This window comes from Cervus elaphus, chromosome 22 (genome assembly GCF_910594005.1).
Source record: "Cervus elaphus chromosome 22, mCerEla1.1, whole genome shotgun sequence".
Taxonomy (NCBI): domain Eukaryota; kingdom Metazoa; phylum Chordata; class Mammalia; order Artiodactyla; family Cervidae; genus Cervus; species Cervus elaphus.
In genome coordinates this window covers 37,672,085-37,697,253 of record NC_057836.1, presented here as the reverse complement: position 1 = coordinate 37,697,253, position 25,169 = coordinate 37,672,085, and the positions used below count along the sequence as shown (strand labels likewise).

The window sequence follows — 25,169 nt, the reverse complement described above, 5'->3', positions numbered from 1 at the left end:
TAGACCTTAAATCACTACAGTTATAATTTATTGGTGTTTGCAATAAATATTAAACCAAAATACATTTTCTTTTTTGCCTTTTTTTGGCTAACTTTCCAGTCACCATTTTGACTCATCTATCAACTATATCAATGTTTCAACACTTCTATCTCCTATGATTTGAAAAATGTCTAAATTCCTTTAGTTTAAACAACAAAACAGCTGAGTGTAAGTCTATTTGAAAAATAAACAAGTTGAGTCTGAACAAAGAAAATAACTTTCAAATATAACTTCAGGATGAAATAAATTCTGAATACTAGAGTTTCAAAAGGAAACTCTTTTTTCCAACTAATCTATCTTAAAGCAAACAACACATTAAAAAGAAAGAAAGAAACTAGGCAGTCTTTTGTCACTGCCTTGAAAAAGAAGATTCAGTATATAGTAATAAAACAAAACTATTAACCAAAAAAAAATCCTGTTATCTTATACATGTCAACTTGGGATCATCAATGAACCAGACTTAAAGTAAAATAAAATAAAATAAAATAGAAACAACATGCTAAACTTAATTTCTTGAGTACTTCCCATTCACTGTTAAAGCATGTGATCAAAAGTTCTAGCTTTGAAGTTGAACACATTGAGTCAACTAGACCTTTCTTTGGAAAATTCTTCCCAAAAGTCATTTTGGATAAAAAGGAAAATTAATTTTAAGGATGTATTAACATCTAAAATAGTTTTACCCCAAGCACTTACATACAGTATATTAACTGAATAAATGTATACAGTATACAGAGATACTTTTGGAAAAAAAAAAAAAAAAGAACCAAACATCTGTGTGAGAAATAGAGATAGCAAGATATGTTCTTTTTAAAATTCAGGGCATCACATGCCTTAAGTTAGAGAACTACATTTATTTTAGCAAATATGCCTGTATTTTTTCTATATATGATTTTCTTTGACAGTCCTTCTGTGCTATTATAACAATACTCCACTGTAAAGAAATTTTTTCTTGCTCTGATCACTTATCCTACATAAAGGAAAATAAGATATAAGTTTAAAAAAATCTTCATGTAGGATAAATCTAGTTCCTTAGTTACAGCTAAAACTTTTGCTTCTTTTGTAACTTTTATAAACAGAAAGTGGTCCATTCAACTGTCATTTAAATCTGTCAGGGTATCTCTCATTTTCTCATAAGGAAAAATTTCCCTGTGATTTCAATCTAAACATGCACACAGACACACATACCCACCCACACACAATCTTGACAGGTTCAATTTAGATAATAAGAATGGGGAAAATAGCAACAGATAGGATACAATGATAGGCAAATAAACATGAAGGCTGATGGTTAACAACTTCCTTGGGATAGCAGAATGACTTCTAAAACTTCAAAGAAAATACAGATGCCTAAATCCCACCTATGTGAACTGATTTTAAATTTCCAGAGAAGAAAACTAGTATGATTTCTTAAAAGCAACCCAAGTAATTTATTATGTCCTGCAAAAAGTGAGAACCATGAGGTTAAGATACCCTAATCGATGACAACTGATGAGTACATCGTAAGCAAAATAGCAGCCCAGTAATACAACTACACATTACCTTAATAAAAAAAGGTGCTCTGCATCATGGATGCTTCCCAGGTGGCACTAGTGGTAAAGAACTCCCCTGCCAATGCAGGAGACTTCAGAGACACAGGTTTGATCTGGGTCAGAAAGATCCCCTGGAGGAGGGCATGGAAACCCACTCCAGTAATTTTGCTTGGAGAACCCCATGGACAAAGAAGTCTAGTGGACTATAGTCCATGGGATAACAAAGAGTCAGACACAACTGAAGTGACTTGGCATGTACACATATCATGGATAGTATTTAATAGAGAAAAGTACAGATATAAAGAACTGTGAAGTCTGAGCTAGTGTATATAACAGCAAATGACAATTTGAAGAAAAAAGCCCAGTTAAACAAGTAAAGGAAATTCTTGTTCCTTGTAGTAAACAATCTTAGATGTGGCATGCTCCTATGGCAAGCCTCCCAAGATCTACATTTATTTTACTGTTGTTAATTATCAGGATAACAGATTTTTAAAATCATGACATGAAAGAAAAAAAATAAATATAATGAAGTAAATATTATAGGAAAAGTTGGCATATGTAGCACATTAAGTTAGCATTAGCATTGTTTTCTTCTGCACTTCAGCAGAATTTCACATGGCCTTTCATTCATCATGGACTTCCCTGGTGGCTCAGAGGTTAAAGCGTCTGCCCACAATGTGGGAGACCCAGGTTTGATCCCTGGGTTGGGAAGATCCTCTGGAGAATGAAATGGCAACCCACTCCAGTACTCTTGCCTGGAAAATCCCATGGAAAGAGGAGCGTGGTAGGCTACAGTCCACGGGGTCACAAAGAGTCGGACACAACTGAGTGACTTCACTTTCTTTCTTTCATTCATTAATCTGAAGCAAGTCACTTACTTTCTTCTTTTTAATTAATTATTTTTATTGGAGAATAATAACTTTACTTTCTAAATGAATTAAAGAACACTGACTTTTTAGCAGAAGCCCAGGAATATGAAGGGCTGGACCATGATCGCTTTCTCCTAAATAGACATTTCTAAAACAAACTGAAACAAGCATCCACACTGTATAATTCTGAGAAGTAAGCTAATTAATAGTCAGCTGTAAGAAAATGATAAGACATTAAAATTGCTATACTAGAAAACTGATACATTGAATGTTATAATAACTAAATTGAGAAAATTTATTGACAGCATCATCATTGTTGTTTTTGTTGCTCAGTTGCTAAATCACATCCAACTCTTTGGGACCCCATGGACTGCAGCATACCAGGCTCCTCTACCGAATTTGCTCAAATTCATGTCCATTGAATCAGTGATACTATTATTATTAGCCATGATCAACATTCATTATCTCACCGGGCCCTCACAATACTTCTCTGAATAGGTTCTATGTTTTATTCCCTCATATACTTATGGGGAAATTAAAATTCATATATAATAAATTACCTGAGGTGACACTATTAGTAAGTACCAGAGCTAGCGCTTAGATCCAGGTTTATCTGACTCAAAATAATCAATCAGCTCTACTAGTAGAAGTTCTTAGCAGTCCTAAAGAAGAAATTTTTGCACAGATGCAAATTCCTTCAGGAATTTATAGAATATAAAAATGTATGCATTATGATATGCCATTATCAAAGGTAGCAAAAGATAAGGATATTAGTACATAATACATAATAATAGGGGCTTCCCCTGAAGCTCAGCAGTAAAGAATCTGCCTGCAATGCAGGAGACAAGTGGAACACATCACATAAAGGAAAAAAAAAAATTTTCAACAGAGATGTAGCATTGGATAATATCCTGCAGCCTTTCATGATTAAAAAAAAAAACAACTACAAATAAAAATGAAATTTCCTCAACCTAATAAAGGCCATCTATAAAAATCTCACTGATAACATCATACTTAATGGTTAATCAATATACATATATATTTTGCAGCTCTTATTAATATTATATTGGAAGTCTACCTGGAAAATCAGGTAAGAAAAAAGAAATGAAAAGCATCCAGATTGAAAAAGAGGAAGCAATCTCTAGCTGCAGATGGCATGGTCTTATATATAAAAAATCTTACAAAATCTAAACAACTATTAGAACTAATGACCATGTATAAGAACAACATGCAAAAACATGGCAGCACTGAACAATCTAAAAATAAATTAAGAAAAACAATTCAATTTAGAACATCATTAAAAAGAATAAAAGAATATTGAAAACTATAAAACACTGTTGAAAGCAATTAAAGAAGATAAACATAAAGCCATTTCATGACTATGGATCAGAAAACTTAATACAATTAAAATGGCAATACTCCCTAAATTGATCTACAATGAAAATACAATTAAAATCCAACTTGAACTTTTTAAATTTACATACTTATTCTAAAATTAATATAAAAATGAAAGTGACCCCATCCCAATGGGGCTTCCCTAGTAGCTCAGAAGGAAAAGCACCTGCTTGCAATGCAGGAGACCGGGGTTTGATCCTTGGGTCAGGAAGATCCCCTGGAGAAGCAAACGGCAACCCACTCCAGTATCCTTGCCTGGTAAATCCCATGGACAGAGGAGTCAGGCAGGCTACAGTCCATGGGGTCACAAAGAGTCCGACACAAGTGAGCAACTAACACACACACCACCCCAATGAGGATGAGAAAGGGCACCTAATTATGAACTGATAAAACGTCAAGTCTAGGCCCCCTTAACTAGCCTTTATTGGCAGGGCTTGGAGTCAGGCTACAGTTTACTCTCTGGTATTTGGTGGAATTAGAATGGTTATTATCTAGAGCAGGTAGAAGCTTTCCTGGTCTTCTGGATAGAAAGAGTAGGTTTTTTGGGGGGTCTATTGCCTGACCCCATTGATATTTCTGGGTTGGTTACTTCTCCAGTACCTTGTCTGGGGCAAATGAGGCAAAAAGAGAAGCAAAATAAAATAATTAGCACATGATCTTCTCATGCATGAATTCATGATGAAAAAAAACAAAATTGTTTCTTTTCTTGTTCCATAACGAGCCACAAATCGTCACCATTTACATTACAAAGACAACTAATCAACCAAGAAAACATTGATATTTTTCCTATCTAAATTACTTTAGTTTTTCCATAGTACTACGAAGTTGATTGTCAGTACCTTTCTAAGACACTTTGGTTTCTAAAATTTTATACAATAATTAATTATCAGATATATCCTTTGTAAGAATATTGTAGTATCTTTGTGCAAAATGTGAAGCTCACCAATAAAACAATACAGAAGGCTATATAAAAAGTATTTACACTAAAGTTTAATGCTATAAGAGAATTTATATACTTTATGTACTGACTACAAGTATAAAATGATAAATTAAATATAACTTTGTAGGTTACTTGATTTGATAGCTAATCCTTTTAAGCAAATTGAAATAAATACATAATGCCTAAACTTCTAAATTCTTTTTCTAAATGAGCATCCCATAATGATATGAGACAAAGAGGTGAAATGAGTAGCTCTCAACTAATTTTCTTTAAAATATAATTTACAAAATATATTTGCAAAGTTGTCACAAGTGCTTTTAAACTCATTATTTGCCAGTGTTGAAAGTAATACACAATAAACATATTTTTAGCAAAGGAAATATGTAGAGCCAGAACCAAAAAAATTTTAAATATCAAATACTAAGTTTTTTAGAACAACACAACAATTTAAGTACTTTCACAACATTTAATTTAGAATTCATAAATATAAATAAGTAAAACATAAATTCATCCAAGAATACACCACATAATATGCCAGGAGGATTATGTAAATTCCATTATTTTAATTCTTCCCACCCTTAGCCTTAGGACAAAAGAGAAGATGGTTTAAAATAGATCCTATATACTTTCCTCCAACTCAATAACTATAAAGCTGGTTTATATTAGCAGAACAAAAAATTCACAACATTATAAAGAAAAGAGCCAATAATCACAGCTATAAAAAGCAGACATTTTATTTTATTTTTTTTTTCAATTTCTATCAAAACTTTAATGGTTTTCTTTCAACAAAATGGGACAAATATCCTAAAATTTATATGGAAGCACAAAAAAACCCCAGATAATCCAAGTGATCTTGAGAAAGAACAACAAAGCTGGAGGCATCATATTCATTGATTTCAAATTATATTCCATAGCATCTGGTCCTATCACTTTATGGCAAATAGATGGGGAAACAATGGAAACAGTGACAGACTTTATTTTCTTGAACTCCCAAACCACTGCAGATGGTGACTGCAGCCATGAAGTTAAGAGATGCTTGCTCCTTGGAAGAAAAGCTATGACAAACCTAGACAGCATATTTAAAAGCAGAGACATCACTTTGTTGACAAACGTCCATCTAGCCAAAGCTATGGTTTTTCTAGTAGTCACATATAGATGTGAGAGTTGGACCATCATGAAGGCAGAATGTCAAAGATTTTGTGCTTTCGATCTGTGGTGCTAGAGAAGACTGTTCAGACTGTTTGATCTCCTTGAGTAGCCAAAGCTATGGTTTTTCTAGTAGTCACATATAGATGTGAGAGTTGGACCATCATGAAGGCAGAATGTCAAAGATTTGGTGCTTTCGATCTGTGGTGCTAGAGAAGACTGTTCAGACTGTTTGATCTCCTTGAGTCCCTTGGCCTGCAGGATCAAACCAATCAATCCTAAAGGGAATCAACCCTGACTGTTCATTGAAAGGGCTGATCCATGGCTGATTCATGTCAATGTATGACAAAAACCACTACAATATTGTAATGTAATCAGCCTCCAACCAACAAAAATAAATGAAAAAAAAAAAAAAAGGAAGGGCTGATGCTGAAGCTGAAACTCCAATACTTTAGCCACCTGATGTGAAGAGCTGACTCATTGGAAAAGACCTTGATGCTGGGAAAGATAGCGGGCAGGAGGAGAAGGGAGTAACAGAAAATGAGATGGTTGGATGTCACCATCAACTCAATAAACGTGAGTCTGAGCAAACTCCAGGTGATAGTGAAGGACAGGGAAGCCCGGCATGCCACAATCCATGGGGTCACAAAGAGTTGGGCACAACCGAGTGACTGAGCAACATACTAATTAAAACAGTATGACACTGGCATAAAAATAGACACTAATCAATGGAACAGAATTGAGAGGCCAGAAATAAACTCACATATATATGGCCAATTAATTTATGACAAAGGACTCAAGAATAAACAACGGGGAAAGGAGAGTCTCTTCAATAATGGTGTTGGGAAAACTGGACAGCCATATGCAAAAGAATGAAACTGTACCACAATCTGACCCCATACACAAAAATTAACTTCAAATGGATTGAATATTTATATCCAAAACCATAAAACTCCTAGAAGGAAGCCTTGGTGGTAAGCTCTTTGACATAGGTCTTGATGATTTTTTCTTTAATCTGAAATCAAAAATAATAGCAACTAAAGTAAAAAGAAATGTAGGGTCGCAGCATACCAAAAAGCTTCTACACAGCGAAGGAAACCATCAACAAAATGAAAAGCCAGCATACTGATCAGGAGAAAATATTTGCAAATCATACAACTGACAATACAACACAACAGTAAGTAACAAACAAGCAATCTAATTAATGAATGGACAGAAGATCTGAGTAGGTATTTTTCTAAAGAAGACATCATAGTGATGGCTAACATGTATATGAAAAGACTATTATCACCCTATATTATTAATCATCATTATTAATGAAAACTATGATGAGATGTCACTTCACACCTGTTAGAATGGCTGTTATAAAATAAAACAAGAAAAAGGAAGTGTTGATAGGTATGTGGAGAAAAAGGGATGCTTGGGCACTATTAAGTAAGTAAGTGAAGTCGCTCAGTTGTGTCCGACTCCCTGTGACCCCACGGACCGTAGCCCACCAGGCTTCCCAGTCCATGGGATTCAAAAGCAGACATTTTAAAACAGCCTTCTCAAGAATGGCACAAGTTTCTGTATTGGGTGTGGTCATAAAAATGACCTTCCGGGTCCCAAGACATATCTACCAGACTATTTTAATACCTTCAGTTTTTTAAAAAGTATCTTCAACTTAAATTCTGGATCTATTCCTTTTACTACTTTTATTCAAATGACTTGTTATGGGAAGCTTTTTAACATTAAACTGCTAGCTAATTAAAATGAAATGAACTTCTGTCTTGTCTAGGGATGAAGTTGAATCAACAAATAATGTCTACATTCCACAAATGATAGGATTTTTCAAAACAGTTATTGTAATAATTAACAATAAAAATAAACTAATGCCTATTTATATAGGTAGAATCAAGCCAATTATGGTGCATGTATATATATATATATATTTGTGTGTGTGTGTGTTTATGTGCATGTGTATAAATATAGAATGCAATAGTATAGAACAATGACAAAAATAGGATAGTTTATATATACTGACAAGAAAATATATACTGACAAGTAAGTATAGCAAGAAACAAAAGATTGAGTAGAAGAACATATTTCTAAAAGCAAATCAAAATTATATAGCATGATATGAGTAAATATGTGTGTGTATATATTTAAATATAAAGAGAAATCTCTAGAAGGATGGACATCAAACCATTCACACATGATTTCTGGGGAGAATTGTTGGAATTTGATTTCAACAAGAAAGTATTCCTTAATTACTACATGGGAAAAAATGATCTAAAATGAAATTTAGGAAGGAAAAGATTTTGCCATTAAACTCTGAATTTGCTTTAAATGTTTAAGTTTATGCAGGCTTAGCTTATCCAGAATACTACTGAATATATCACTGATACTGATACTTACTTAATGTCAAATCTATTTAACTTGTTTAAAAAAAAAAGTATGACAATAATTTTCAGATTTATATATCCTTTTTCCTATAAAAGTAGAATCACAGTAAAAACCAAAAAAGCTAATCTAGCAATTAATTTTATAGTATTTTGTCTTAAAACTTCAATCCTGTGTACTCAAATATTCCGTAAGTTCTCAAATGCAGAGCAACATCTAACATTACCTTTGTAACTTATCAAGTATGCTTTCAATGAGCACAATTGATCGACTGAAAGAAATTCCATATGAAAATATGATAACAATTCTATAATTTGTGAAGATTTGCATATACATAGTGTTTTTACTAAAATTTGCCAAACTTTAAAAGAATAAAGGAAACAGACTCTCAAATCACTACCTTATATTCATCCACAATAATGCTGAGGGCTTCATGTCCCGCTTTCCTCATATCTTCCAATTCTTGTTTATGCTTTTCCTGAAAGAAAATAAGAAACTAAGCTATGATTTGTTTTTGTTTTGTTGTTTTTGTTGCTGTTGTTTATAAAATAACACACCACTGACTTTTGCATTTATAAGTGATGTGAGTGATTTGTGGCACACCAATGTTGCAGCTGAAAACAAAGAGAAACCCATTCAAAAAAACTTTCTGTTTAAAAGCATTCTGAAGATAGCAGTGAGAGATTAAAGGGAAACCATAACTGGGAAAGGAAAACCAGGCTTACAGGTAAGATAACCGAAGGCAATGGTGTTATTCCTTGAGACATCTGGCAATTGTGGACCTGGATCCAGAGACAGGAGGCCCTGTGTCATCCAACAAGCCAGGACCTTTTTTTTTGTTATTGTTACTTCTCCAGTAATACACACATGTCAATAGTTCAATATGTAACAAAATTTGAGAACCACTAGATTAAGGAGAACAAACCCTCATTCTACCTTCCCAGCAAAGGAGAAGCTGAACTCTCTTTGGATGATGTTAACATCCTATAGAACCTTTCCAATTTTTCAAACACAATGTAAAGCTTTCGATGCAAAATTATCAGGAATGATAACAGATGAGACCAAAGAAACATAAAATAGAAAAGACAAAAGAAATAGACCAATGGGTGATTCAGATATTAGTTATCAAAAAGTTTCAATATTTATGAATAAATACACACAAGAAAATAGAGAAGTGGAGAAAGTGGATATTACAGAGAATTTCTTCAGAGAACTGGAATTCATAAAATAAATTATACAGCTCAATGCAATAGATGAGGTAAATAATAGATAAAACAGCAGAAAGCAGGATTAGAGGATCAAAAGGTAGTGGGAAAAAACCTATAAATGGTTGAAAATATATTTTCTAACAAAAACCCTTTAAAAAGACAAGAGACAAAGTAAAAAGGCAACTATTTGTGTAAAAGAATTGCTAAAAAAAATAATCCAAATAAAGAAGAAAAAAAAATATCTAGCAAGACAGGAACAATAAAGTGATGAAGAAAATAAAAGAAAATTTTCTAATATTATTCATGAACTCAAGATATTATGCAACCTATAGATTTTTCTAAACAAATAGTAAGATATTGCTAAATATTACAGCAATAAATAAGAAATTTTAGGTAAAATGAAAAAAACTCCCAGGGGAAAAAAACAAAACTGAAAGAAGATGAAATAAAAATTCTGAAAAATTTTGTATGTGTTAAAAAAAAAAAACTGAACCTATATTACGTTAAAAACAAAATAAAACTTCTGACCAAGAAACATATAAGTGCAGATTATTTAAAAGGTTACTTTTAATAAACAATTAATAAACAAATAACAGAACTCTTACACAAAATCTTCCAGAGAATGAAAAAAGAGGGAATATTGCCCCACATATTTTATTAAGAAAGCATATCCCTTATACTAAAATCTGCAAAGATAAAATTATGAACCAATCTCTTTTATGAAAACAAAAACTAAAATTCTACATAAAATATTAGTAAATGGAATCTAGCAATAAATAAATAATACATCTCAACCAAGTATGATTTATTTTAGGAATGTCAGGTAGGCAGCAGTGACGCACACCATTTCAGACCTGAACCACAAAACCTCCAAAAAATCCTCCACACATTTCCTTTGTCCACCGCTATTTGCTTACTGATGTCACTGCCCTGGATGACAATTAAAGACATGTGCTGCAAACAGCAGGAGGGCCTCTGTCAGCCTGGGACTCTGAATGACTACACCATCACCTCAGTGGACTTGGTGAGAAAATTAACGATATTTAGGATAAAAGACAAGAAAAACAGTTCTTGTTCATTTATTGTTATGAGAGTGTCTGCCAACTTGCCTTGGTCATGTACAGTTCTGTGTGACTGTATGGACTGTAGCCCTCCAGGCTCCTCTGTCCATGGGATTCTCTAGGCAAGAATACTGGAGTGGGTTGCCATGCCCTCCTCCAGGGGATCTTCCTGACCCAGGGATCGAATCCTCAGCTCTTATATCTTCTGCATTGGCAGGTGGGTTCTTTACCACTAGCGCCATCTGGGAATGTTACCAATTCCTCATTTATAAACTGTTTATACTTAACTTATTCAAGAATTTCTATTTCATTATCAAATTTTAATTGCCTTTTCTAGTATATAGCTTTATGTATCTTTCTGTAGCTAAATCACTCTTTACCAAAATAGCCTAAACATAAAGGACCAATAAGGGCCCTTGATATAAACACTGATTTCGGTTGGTATGATTATCAATCTATGGCTCATGGCAGCAATCTTTTTTTAAAGTCATTTTCCCATTTCTGTGAAAGTTGTTTTTACTTCAGTCGCTCAGTTGTGTCCGACTCTTTGCAACACCATGAACCGCAGCAAGCCAGACCTCCCTGTCCATCACCAACTCCCGGAGTCCACTCAAACTCATGTCCATTGTGTTGGTGATGCCATCCAGCCATCTCATCCTCTTTCATCCCCTTCTCCTCCTGCCCTCAATCTTTCCCAGCATCAGGGTCTTTTCGAATGAGTCAGCTCTTCGCATCAGGTGGCCAAAGTATTGGAGTTTCAGCTTCAGCATCAGTCCTTCCAATGAACACCCAGGACTGACCTCCTTTAAGATGGACTAAAGAGTTGTTTTAGTCATAACTAAATAACAAAGCAGCAAAATCCAAACACCTAGTAAAGCAAGCTCATACATTCTATTACACTAAAAACAAGCAAACACATGTGGGCAGCACCACCAACTCATCACTTTGGAATGCCCATTCATGTCAGGTCATCTCACTGATGGTTTGTGACTTTCATAGAGATACCTAGGAGGGCAAAGGTATCAATTTCTATGATGAATAATAACATAGATTTTGTTTTTCTTAGTTTTCAAGATTTAAAAAAATAAAGAGAAATAGGTATTCTGATATTTTCTTTTCACATCACAGTAGAACGTCTTAGGCAGTTCTTGAGATGCATATACTGTATCTTAAGACCACTGATTAATAACAAACTCATATAAAATAAGTTACATGGGCAAACAAAGTCTGGAAATTAACAATATATATTAAAATATAGAACCTCCTACAAACCCAGAAGTAAAGAAACAATTGAACTTTACTAAAACCAGATTTTTCAGACTTAACTAATTAAATGTTAATTTACTTTTTTCGCTCATTGATAATACCTACTACCAGCTAATCTCTTTAGTTCAAAATTCAAATTTAGAACCAAAAAGGTCCAAAAGCTTTTCAGTGTTTTACAATCTAAAGCAAAGCAAATTCATTTAGATCTGCTACATGAAATAGAATATATTCTACTTTTACATCATTATTTAGAAATTGAAGATGAATATGCACCATTTCAAAAATAAAGTTTGACCATTCAGCCACTATGGTTCTGAATAATGACATGAACCATTAAAAAGTATTGAGGTGCTATTAAAGACACACACAGAGTACAATATATTAAGCAATTCATATAACAGGTCTTTCAAACAGACATTTTATAAATGATAAAAATGTTCTATGACATATTTTATTGCAGTTGAAAATAAACACTAAACCGATGGCTACATCTTCTTACATTGAAGGAACAGCAATCTACTGCTTTGCACATGCCTTAGAATACAGCATGTGCTAAGTTGCTTCACTTGTGTCCAGCTCTGTGTGACCCCGTGGACTGTAGCCTGCCAGGCTCCTCTATCCATGGGATTCTCCAGGCAAGAATACTGGAGTGAGTTGAAACATCCTTCTCGAGGTGACCTTCCTAACCCAGGGACTGAACCCCAGTTTCTTAATCTCCTGCATTGGCAGGTGGGTTCTTTACAACTAGCGCCACCTGGAAAGCCCCTTAGAATACAGCAGCTATTGACAAATGCTTGTTGGATTATGCCGAAATTCTCATTATTGATATCAATTCAGTTCAGTCACTCAGTCGTGTCCAACTCTTTGCGACCCCATAAACTGCAGCACACCAAGCATCCCTGTCCATCACCACCTCCCTGAGTTTACCCAAACTCAGGTCTATTTAGCTGGTGATGCCATCTAACCATCTCATCCTCTATCTCCTCCCGCCTTCAATCTGTCCCAGCATCAGGGTCTTTTCCAGTGAGTCAGTTCTTTACAACTGGCCAAAGTATTGGAGTTTCAGCTTCAGCATCAGTCCTTCCAATGAATATTCAGGACTGATTTCCTTTAGGATGGACTGGATGCATCTCCTTGCAGTCCAAGGGACTCTCAAGAGTCTTCTCCAACACCACAGATCAAAAGCATCAATTCTTCTGCACTCAGCTTTCTTTATAGTCCAACTCTCACATCCATACATGACTACTGGAAAAAACATAGCCTTGACTAGATGGACCTTTGTTGACAAAGTAATGTCTCTGCTTTTTAATATGCTGTCTAGGTTGGTCATAACTTGCCTTCCAAGGAGTAAGCATTTGCCTTCCAAGGAGTAAGCGTATTTTAATTTCATGGTTGCAATCACCATCAACAGTAATTTTGGAGCCCAAAAAAATAAATGATAGAAGACTGAACAACACATACACCAACTATAAGAAATGACACTATAGAATACACCACTCGACAACAACAGAATACACATTAAACTCAAGTAGACATGAAACAATCTCCAGGATAGACTACATGGTAAACCACAAAACAAATCTTAATAAATTTTAAAATAATGAAGTCATACAAAGTATTCTCTTCAACTACAATGGAATGAAATTTGAGATAATAGTGAAAAAATGAGAAAATACACAAATTTGTAGACTTCAAACAACATATTCCTATATAATCAATTAGTCAAGAGGAAATCACAAGGGAAATTAAAAATCTATACTAAAAAAAGAAAAACATCAAACCAATAACCTAACCTTTCAACTTAAGGAACTAGAAAAAGAAGAATAAACTAAACACAAGGCAAGCATAATGAAGGAAACTAAAAGAATAAAAAGAAAAGAATAGAAAATCAATAGAGAAAATCAACTGGACCAAAGTTGGTTCTTTTTAAAAAATCAGCAATATGACAAACATTCATTGACTAAGGCAAGAAAAAAAAGAGAAAAGGGATGAGTCAAATTAGTAAAATTAATAACAAGGAAAGGGTTCATTACTGAACTTAAAGAAACAAAAAGGAACATACAAAAATATTCAGTTCAGTTCAGTGGCTCAGTCTTGACCAACTCTTTGTGACCCCATGAATCGCAGCACGCCAGGCCTCCCTGTCCATCAAAGACTCCCGGAGTTTATTCAAACTCATGTCAATCAAGTTGGTGATGCCATCCAGCCATCTCATCCTGTGTCGTCCCCTTCTCCTCCTGCCCCCAATCCCTCCAGGCATCAGGGTCTTTTCCAATGAGTCAACTCGTCGCATGAGGTGGCCAAAGTACTGGAGTTTCAGCTTCAGCATCAGTCCTTCCAATGAAAACCCAAGGACTAATCTCCTTCAGGACGGACTGATTGGATCTCCTTGCAGTCCAAGGGACTCTCAAGAGTCTTCTCCAACACCACAGTTCAAAAGCGTCAATTTTTCGGCGCTCAGCTTTCTTCACAGTCCAACTCAAAACATCCATACATGACCACTGGAAAAACCATAGACTTGAGCAGACGGACCTTTGTTGGCAAAGTAATGTCTCTGCTTTTTAATATGCTATCTAGGTTGGTCATAACTTTCCTTCCAAGGAGTAAGTGTCTTTTAATTTCATGGCTGCAATCACCATCCACAGTGATTTTGGAGCCCCCCAAAATAAAGTCTGACACTGTTTCCACTGTCTCCCCCTCTATTTCCCATGAGGTGATGGGACCAGATGCCATGATCTTAGTTTTCTGAATGTTAAGCTTTAAGCCAAATTTTTCACTCTCCTCTTTCACTTTCATCAAAAGGCTTTTCAGTTCCTCTTCACTCTCTGCCACAAGGGTGGTATCATCTGCATATCTTAGGTTATTGATATTTCTCCCAGCAATCTTGATGCCAGCTTGTGCTTCTTCCAGCCCAGCGTTTCTCATGATGTACTCTGCATATAAGTTAAATAAGCAGGGTGACAATATACAGCCTTGATGTACTCCTTTTCCTATTTGGAACCAGTCTGTTGTTCCATGTCCAGTTCTAACTGTTGCTTCCTGACCTGCATACAGGTTTCTCAAGAGGCAGGTCAGGTGGTCTGGTATGCCCATCTCCTTCAGAATTTTCCACAGTTTATTGTGATTCACACAGTCGAAGTCTTTGGCGTAGTCAATAAAGCAGAAATAGATGTTTTTCTGGAACTCTCTTGCTTTTTTGATGATCCAGCGTATATTGGCAATTTGATCTCTGGTTCCTCTGCCTTTTCTAAATCCAGCTTGAACATCTGGAAGTCCTTGGTTCACATATTGCTGAAGCCTGGCTTGGAGAATTTTGAGCATTACTTTACTAGCATGGGAGATGAGTGCAATTGTGCGGTAGTTTGAGCATTCTTTGGCATTGCCTTTCTTTGTGATTGGAATGAAAACTGACCTTTTCCAGTCCTGTGGCCACTGCTGAGTTTTCCAAATTTGCTGGCATATTAAGTGCAGCACGTTCACAGCATCATCTTTCAGGATTTGAAATAGCTCAACTGGAATTCCATCACGACCACTAGCTTTGTTCGTAGTGATGCTTTCTAAGGCCCACTTGACTTCACATTCCAGCATGTCTGGCTCTAGATGAGTGATCACACCATTGATTATCTGGGTCGTGGAGATCTTTTTTGTACAGTTCTTCTGTGTATTCTTGCCACCTCTTCTTAATATCTTCTGCTTCTGTTAGGTCCATACCATTTCTGTCCTTTATTGAGCCCATTTTTGCATGAAATGTTCCCTTGGTATCTCTAATTTTCTTGAAGAGATCTCTAGTCTTTCCCATTCTGTTGTTTTCCTCTATTTCTTTGCATTGATCACTAAGGAAGGCTTTCTTATCTCTCCTGGCTGTTCTTTGGAACTCTGCATTCAGATGGGAATATCTTTCCTTTTCTCCTTTGCTTTTTGCTTCTCTTCTTTTCACAGCTATTTGTAAGGCCTCCTCAGACAACCATTTTGCCTTTTTGCATTTCTTTTCTATGGGGATGGTCTTGATCCCTGTCTCCTGTACAGTGTCACGAATCTCTGTCCATAGTTCATCAGGCTCTCTGTCTATCAGATCTAGTCCCTTAAATCTACTTCTCACTTCCACTGTATAGTCATAAGGGATTTGATTTATGTCATACCTGAATGGTCTAGTGGTTTTCCTTACTTTCTTCAGTTTAAGTCTCAATTTGGCAAAAAGGAGTTCATGATCTGAGCCACAGTCAGCTCCTGGTCTTGTTTTTGCTGACTGTATAGAGCATCTCCATCTTTGGCTGCAAAGAATATAGTCAGTCTGATTTCAGTGTTGACCATCTGGTCATGTCCACATGTAGAGTCTTCTCTTGTGTTGTTGGAAGAGGGTGTTTGCTATGACGAGTGTGCTCTCTTGGCAAAACTCTATTAGCCTTTGCCCTGCTTCATTCTGTACTCCAAGGTCAAATTTGCCTGTTACTGCAGGTGTTTCTTGACTTCCTGCTTTTGCATTCCAGTCCCCTATAACGAAAGGGACATCTTTTTGGGGTGTTAGTTCTAAAAGGTCTTGTAGGTCTTCACAGAACCGTTCCACTTCAGCTTCTTCAGCATTACTGGTCAGGGCATAGGCTTGGATTACCGTGATATTGAATGGTTTGCCTTGGAAAAGAACAGAGATCATTCTGTTGTTTTTGAGATTGCATCAGGGTACTGCATTTCGGACTCTTTTGTTGACTATGATACCTACTCCATTTCTTCTAAGGGATTCCTGCCCACAGTAGTAGATATAATGGTCATCTGAGTTAAATTCACCCATTCCAGTCCATTTTAGTTTGCTGATTTCTAGAATGTCGACATTCACTATTGCCATCTCCTGTTTGACCATTTCCAATTCATGAACCTAACATTCCAGGTTCCTATGCAATATTGCTCTTTACAGCATCGGACCTTGCTTCTACACCAGTCTCATCCACAACTGGGTATTGTTTTTGCTTTGGCTCCATCCCTTCATTCTTTGCGGAGTTATTTCTCCACTGATCTCCAGTAGCATATTGGGCACCTACCGACCTGGGGAGTTCCTCTTTCAGTATCCTTTTGCCTTCTCATACTGTTCATGGGGTTCTCAAGGCAAGAATACTGAAGTGGTTTGCCATTCCCTTCTCCAGTGGACCACCTTCTGTCAGACCTCTCCACCATGACCCGACCATCTTGGATGGCCCCACACGACATGGCTTAGTTCTACTGAGTTAAACACAACTGTGGTCCTGTGATCAGACTGGCTAGTTTTCTGTGATTATGGTTTTAGTGTGTCTGCCCTCTGATGCCCTCTCGCAACACCTACCATCTTACTTGGGTTTCTCTTACCTTGGACGTGAGGTATCTCTTCACAGCTGCTTAACTGCCATCTATTTTCTTATTCACGATGTTATTTATGAACTTTTCTCCCTTAACTACTTTAGACTAGTTTTTTAAGAAAATATGAGAAGATTCAAAAATCATGTAGCCTCTGCTGCTGCCAATCACCAAGCCCAATCCACTCCTCTTCCTTCTTGAAATATTTTCTTCATTTGTTTCTTCTCCTTCTCAGTCCATCCCATTTGCTCTTCTTCACTGCCCCAATCTCAAATTGCAGGAGTTCCAGAGGATGAGAACTCTTCTTTAACTTGTTTAACTGATAAGGAAACTTAAATATCATCTTTGTACACTCCTTAAATTATATCTCCAATTCTGCCATAGCTAATCCTCAGATTTCTTAATCTAGCTGTCTATTAAAGTCTTTACATGTATATCTAAAATAAATCTCAAAATTAACATGTCCAATGTCAAACCTTTAATTTTCCTTTACCAATCTTCCCTTTGCTCAAAAAAATCCTGAAATCATTTTTAGTTTCTCTAACTTTTTTCCCATCACAATCCACATGTAATATACCACAAACCTTACTGGTTTGATGTTCATTTTTATTTCTTTAACAAAGTCTTTAACTTTGTTAACTTTAACAAAGTCTAAACATCTAAAACAAAAAAGTTAACTTCAACAAAGTCTAAAACATCTGATTAAAATTTCTTTAACAAAGTCTTTAACAATACAACTGTGTGCCAGGCACTGTTCTAAACCCTTTGCAAATACTGGGTCACTTATTTACTTATTTAAACCTCCTAATGTCTCCATCTCATGATCTACAATTTGGACAGTTGTCAACATCTCCACTGCTACTTCTCCAGTCCACACTATGATCATTTCCCAACATCCCTGCCTCTTTGATTCTACCCTTCCTCCAAGACTGCAGCCAAAATAGTCCTTTAAAACTTGAGGACAATCACAAAGAATGTAATTTCTATGATGGCAGGAATTGTTCACCACAGTATCCATAACACCTAAAATAGTACCAGGCATAGTGTGGGTACTCAATAAATATCTGTAAAGTAATAAAATATCACACACCTGACTAAAATTTCTAAGCTTCCACATTACTGTAAATAAACTCCATAATCCCTACCATAGCCCAAAGTTATACCCCTCTCTCCCTAAATCCTTCTATCTGTTGTCACTGGCCTTCCTCAAATCATTATAAGCACATTATTACCATAAGGCTACTGAAGTTATTTGCTGTGTTTGATATACTCTTCGCCCCACATATCACACACTCATTTCCTCTGGTACTATTCAAAAACCATCATACCAGAGGGATGCTCACTGACCACCCTATATAAAATAAAGTTTCACACACTCATCATTGTCCACTAATCATGCTTTATTTTTATTCACTGCACTTATCACTACTTACTGTTTTGTACTCTTCATTGCCCATCCCTCTCACACACTGGGGAAGATAATGATGGTACTCTTAATACTATGGCACTTGGGAAAGTGAGGAAAAACCAGACAGTAGGGAGATTTCAAAATCTGACATTAAGTTCAATTTAGGAAGGCGAAATTTCACTTGCCATTGAACATACATATCTCAAACAGCACCTTGTATATAATGCCTGCTCAATAAACAAGGACTGAATAAAGATGAGATTGAATGGACAGGATCTGAAGGCCAGATATATTAGGGAAGTAAGAAAGGTGTTTCATTCTTCATCAGAGAAAGTTATTTAAAATCATAATAAGAATTGTTGAAAATGTATTTAAAATTTGGTCTTCAAAAAGAAGGCTACTTGATAGATTCACATATCTGTTTGTTGAATGAATGAATGAGATTATGATCAATGCTCTTTTTCTGATATAAGCCCAGCATATAAATTGATGGGGAATACATGTAAATCCATGGCTGATTCATGTCAATGTATGACAAAACCCACTACAATATTGTAAAGTAATTAGCCTCCAACTAATAAAAATAAATGAAACAACAACAACAACAACAACAAAAGAAACGTCTTTGAGCAGGTTTCTTTACCTATTAAATCAGAGAGTTGGATGAAATCATTTCTAAAATATACTACCAACTCCTGATGGACAAGTGTTTGAGCAAACTCCAGAAGATAGTGAAGGACAAGGAAGCCTGGTATGCTACAGTCCATGGGGTTGCAAAGAGTCAGACACAACTTAGCACTTGAACAACAATGAATAACATTCTATGATATAATTCTATGATGCTGTATGTTAAAACTAGCTAGATAAATCAACCCACTTTGCTTACTTCAAAGTTACTGATGGTAATCATACAACCACACTGTAACAGACCAGGTTGCCCAGTCACCAAAAGAAAAACACAGGAATAACCAAATAGTCATGCATGGCCTGAAATTCTTTTTACAACCTATGTTCAAAGTAGTCAAAACCAAATTTGAGCACAATGATAGCTTTCTTTCAAAATGTCAAACCCAAAACCGTCATCAGAATGGGAAGATTCAGGAAAATGCCCTCACCTTAAATAAAGCCACAGAGTTTCTAACCAAGACTTCAAAGGTAAGCTTTTTCAATGCATCCATTTTACAAATGAGGAAACTAAGGCTGAGAGACCAAGAAGTCTGTTCAAGATCACTGAGTTATCAGTGAGGGCAGGGCAAAGGCTAAATCACATCTTCTGATCTGCCAGCCAAATGTTTATTGAAAAATATCATGACAAAGACTGAACTATCTGATATCTGAGTACATTCCAAACTGCTTTTCAACAGATTTCCTTTCTATAAAAACTCATTAATAAATAGACTAATCTGTCATAAGTCACTCCTTCTGAAGGACATGATTTTGAGCAAACTCCAGAAGATAGTGAAGGACAGGGAAGCCTGACATGCTACAGTCCATGAAGTCTCAGAGTCAGACACAACTTAGTGGCTGAACAACAATGAACAATATCTGATGAAAATAACACACAAACTGATCACTCTTGGTAAAAATGAAATAGTCATTCATCAGTTCATTACTGTCAGCCAGAACTACCAGTGTGACAAAAATGTGAAAGGTACTTTTCAAATGTTACCAGAAGCACATTAACCAATTCTCTGCTACCCACAATCACCCAGTATCAATCCTTTGTTGAAATTATTAAACATACATAGGTCTAGTATTTTAATATGCCTGCACGTGTTTGTTGCTGAAAAACTATCTTTGATTGAATACATGTGTAAATAGGAACCATAAAATTAACAAATATAGATGCTTCATGGGAAAATGAGAAATTAGCAACTTGAAAAAAAACTTTAAAATCTCATTGCTAATATGACGACAAAACTCTATTCAAATATTTGAATCACAATTCATGCAGAAAAATATTTTTAAGCCAAATCTAAAGGAAAAACTGATAAACACTTTACAACTCACATTATTATTGGCTATTAAAAAATCCAGTAGAACCCATACTGCGTGCTCAATCGCTTCAGTCATGTCCAACTCTGTGCAACCTTACAGACTACAGACTGCCAAGCTCCACTGTCCATGGATTCTGCAGGGAAGAATACTAGAGTGGGTTGCCATGTCCTCCTCCAGGGGCTCTTCCCAACTCAGGGATCAAGGCCATGTCTCTTATGTCTCCTGCATTGGCAGGCGGGTTCTTTATCACTAGTGCCACCTGGAAAGCCCATACTAATCATCTCTAATAAATTAACTGATGCATAGTAGCAGGATCCTCTCCATTAAAGACAGTAAAAGGCAACATTTGACTGATGTATTTAGAATGAATTATTACAGTAGCTTTAAAAAAAACTTGAGAAGGACAGAAGGTAGGAAGCAAGGAATGGAGAGAGGGAGTGAGGGACAGACGGAGAAAGGAAAATTCACAAGTCCAATCCACTATTCTACTTCACCTATTAGAAAACAGTTGCTTTTCACCTTCCAAATTCTTTAGCCAAGAACAAGTCTATAATTAGACTGAACCTAATTAGTAGAATATAATTAGCTAATATAGCCTGACTGAGAAAAGTTTTCTAATCCAGGTGCCATCACCACTCTCTCTGAAGCCACAAGATTATATCCCTTACAAAACAAGTAACCCACTATATTGGGTAAGGCAGTCATAAGCATCTCCAGATAGTCCAAAAGGAAATCTGCGGGGTAAGAAATCAAAGTAAAGATAATTGGATAACATCCATAATTGGATAACATCCAACCAATGCACTGGAAGATCTGGACTGAGAAATGGTATAAAATGCTCCCACCAAAATCTGAAGAATCCAACACATGACCCAATTATAAATGCCAGAGAAGCACGAAGATAAAATTATCCCCTAGGCACCCACTTTGTCAAAATAGAACAAAAACAACAAAACACCCCCTCTCCATCTCTTACTGACCCCACATTCAATAGCTGCAACAAGCCTAGCTGCAATCTATAATAAAGGAAAGTAGGTTTCCCTGGCATGATGCAGCAGTCTTTCCAATTGAATATATGTTTAATCTTTACCTCCATACCCCCTCATTTCTTAGTTTCCCTATACAACTAGTAAAAACAATACATGACAGAATTCTTCAAAATATTACCAAGTAAGTTTCACAGACTAATTCAAATACTTAGCTAAATATAAAATGGGAGAAAAAAATAACACAAGCATGAAAGAATCAGCCTAAAGGTAAAGTAATCTTACATATGGAAATAAAGCATTAGTGCCATAATCAACTGTATCCAGTACTGAAACAGACACCCTTAATATGTGTGTCCCATTAGCTTAAGATTTCCAAAATTTTTCAAAGAGTTCATTTTCATGTCTGGCCCTGACCCATTAATGGCCAACTTAACCCAACTGTATGGATTTCATCAGCACACAGACCCCAAACTATTGGCTTTGTGGCCCCCTCTCAGTCAAAAACAACATAATGAAACAAATTTCTTCTCGAACTCTTCTAACAGATACAATGGATGATGGTATGCAAAAAAAATCCCATGATGTCTTCACACCAGCACTGAGGTAACTGATTTTTCTACATGCCACCTTACAAAACCCAAATGTGACAATGTCAATCCATGTCTAAAGCAAACTTTTAGGAAAGAATTAATAGTTTCAAATGAGAAATGAGTAAGCAGGCCATAGCCAATTTATTGGTTAAAGATGAAAACAACTACTCAAGTGCAATTCATAACAGAAGATGATATGTTTATAGCAGTGCCATTATTGTTGTCACTATCATTGCTCGGTTAACACAACAGTTTCTCCACCAACTATAATCCGTTAAAGGATAAAGGCCAAATCCTTCAAAGGCTGAGAATCTGGCCCCTTGCATAACCATGGCTAAATTCTTAGCTGATTTGTTGACTGGACTGGAACTGCTCCTATTGCTACTTCAATGTCACCTTATTATTTGCTCCAAAGGGAAAGGCAGAAACTCCACTCTGTGCCACATTTAAAACAAATTACTATTTATTTTCAACTTTGTTAAAGTCTTCAAAGGCAAAGTGCTTTGAGAAGCAGATGCTCAAAGCTAATTCAAGCCAAGCAGAAAGAAAAGAAAGGAATGGAAAGGAGAAAGGGAGAGGAAAAGATGATGAAGGAAAAGAAGGGGGAAGGAAGGAAAAAAGGAGGATAAGGAGGGGGAAAGAAGAAAGAGCAGACAGCTTGCAACAGTTAATGGGAAAGACTGATGCCTTATGTATACATCTACAAACAAGACCCCATTCAGTGGGGATGTCAACATCATCAAATTCTAATTTCTTACAACTTTTATCATTTTAAGCCTGCTCTCCAAAGTTTGGCTGTATTTTAAATTCTGATAACAGAAAAGAACGTTCTAACAACACTGTCTCTCAAAATAGTTAATATTTTGATGGAGAAAAGAAAAATGGCTTAATAATAAAAGTCACTTTTCAATGTTTTGGTCATTTGTCTTCATATTCTGAGTGTTTCTATGCACATTATTATGATCTGCATTAACATTTTAAAAATACACTGAAATTCATCTTTGGTGCCTAAAGTGGGTTGAATTGTGACGCCCTCAAAAAAGATAATCTCCTAATTGCTGGTATCTGTGTATCTAATTTGGAACTAGGGTCTTTGATATCCCAAGATAAGATACCTTGAACACAGAGTGAACCCTAAGTCCTAAGATTAGTTTCCCTATAGGAAAGGGGAGCGAGACTAGTGGAGGAGGAGGCAGAAACTGACCTCAGCTCCTTCAAGACAAAGAATGCCAGCTCCAAGAACAGCACTGCCAACATGTTGATTTTAGACTTTATTTGAGAGAAAAAATTTTTGCTACCATACCTCATCAAGTTTGTGGAACCTTGTTACAGCTTTAGGAAATACAGGTTTCATGTGAAATGTCGGGCTGGATGAAGCACAAACTGGAAGCAAGATTGCTGGGAGAAATATCAGTAACCTCAGATATGCAGATGATACCACCCTCATGGCAGAAAGCCAAGAAGAACTAAAGAGCCTCTGGATGAAGGTAAAAGAAGAGCATAAAAAAGCTGGCTTAAAACTCAACATCGAAAAAACAAACATCCTGGCATCCGGTCACATCACTTCATGGCATAAAGGTAGGGAAACAGTGGCTGACTATTTTTTGGGGCTCCAAAATCACTGCAGATGGTGATTGCAACCATGAAATTAAAAGATGCTTGCTCCTTGGAAGAAAAGCAATGACAAACTTAGGCAGCGTATTAAAAAGCAGAGATATTACATTTCCAACAAAGGTCCATATAGTCAAAGCTATGGTTTTTCCAGTAGTCACATATGGATGTGAGTTCAGTTCAGTCTCTGAGTCGTGTGACTCTTTGCGACCCCATGAATCGCAGCACACTAGGCCTCCCTGTCCATCACAAACTCCTGGAGTTTACTCAAACTCATGCCCATCAAGTCGGTGATGCCATCCGGCCATCTCATCCTCTTGTCGTCCCCTTCTCCTCCTGCCCCCAATCCCTCCAGGCATCAGGGTCTTTTCCAATGAGTCAACTCGTCGCATGAGGTGGCCAAAGTACTGGAGTTTCAGCTTCAGCATCAGTCCTTCCAATGAACACCCAGGACTTATCTCCTTCAGGATGGACTAGTTAGATCTCCTTGCAGTCCAAGGGACTCTCAAGAGTCTTCTACAACATCACAGTTCTAAAGCATCAATTTTTCGGCACTCAGCTTTCTTCACAGTCCAACTCAAAACATCCATACATGACCACTGGAAAAAACATAGCCTTGACCAGATGGACCTTTGTTGGCAAAGTAATGCCTCTGCTTTTTAATATGCTATCTAGGTTGGTCATAACTTTCCTTCCAAGGAGTAAGTGTCTTTTAATTTCATGGCTGCAGTCACCATCTGCAGTGACTTTGGAGCCCAAAAAAATAAAGTTTGACACTGTTTCCACTGTCTCCCCATCTATTTCCCATGAGGTGATGGGACCAGATGCCATGATCTTAGTTTGCTGAATGTTGAGCTTCAAGCCAACATTTTCACTCTCCTTTTTCACTTTCTTCAAAAGGCTTCTTAGTTCCTCTTCACTTTCTGCCACAAGAGTGGTGTCATCTGCATATCTTAGGTTATTGATATTTCTCCCAGCAATCTTGAATCCAGCTTGTGCTTCTTCCAGCCCAGCGTTTCTCATAATGTACTCTGCATATAAGTTAAATAAGCAGGGTGACAATATACAGCCTTGATGTACTCCTTTTCCTATTTGGAACCAGTCTGTTGTTCCATGTCCAGTTCTAACTGTTGCTTCCTGACCTGCATACAGGTTTCTCAAGAGGCAGGTCAGGTGGTCTGGTATGCCCATCTCCTTCAGAATTTTCCACAGTTTATTGTGATCCACACAGTCAAAGGCTTTGGCATAGTCAATAAAGCAGAAATAGATGTTTTTCTGGAACTCTCTTGCTTTTTTGATGATCCAACAGATGTTGGCAATTTGATCTCTGGTTCCTCTGCCTTTTCTAAATCCAACTTGAACATCTGGAAGTTCTTGGTTCACAGATTGCTGAAGCCTGGCTTGGAGAATTTTGAG

At 36.4% G+C, this 25,169-nt stretch overlaps 1 protein-coding gene across 4 annotated transcripts in view; it reads right to left on the bottom strand.

Annotated features, from left to right (window-relative positions):
• The window catches only part of CCDC91 (coiled-coil domain containing 91), a 371,982-nt gene that overhangs the window by 170,354 nt on the left and 176,459 nt on the right, over positions 1–25,169 (bottom strand). For all 4 annotated transcript variants that reach the window (XM_043880595.1, XM_043880597.1, XM_043880594.1 and 1 more), the window contains one exon: positions 8,701–8,778. In XM_043880595.1, coding sequence (XP_043736530.1) covers positions 8,701–8,778 — 78 coding nt within the window. The remainder of the gene's footprint in view (positions 1–8,700; positions 8,779–25,169) is intronic.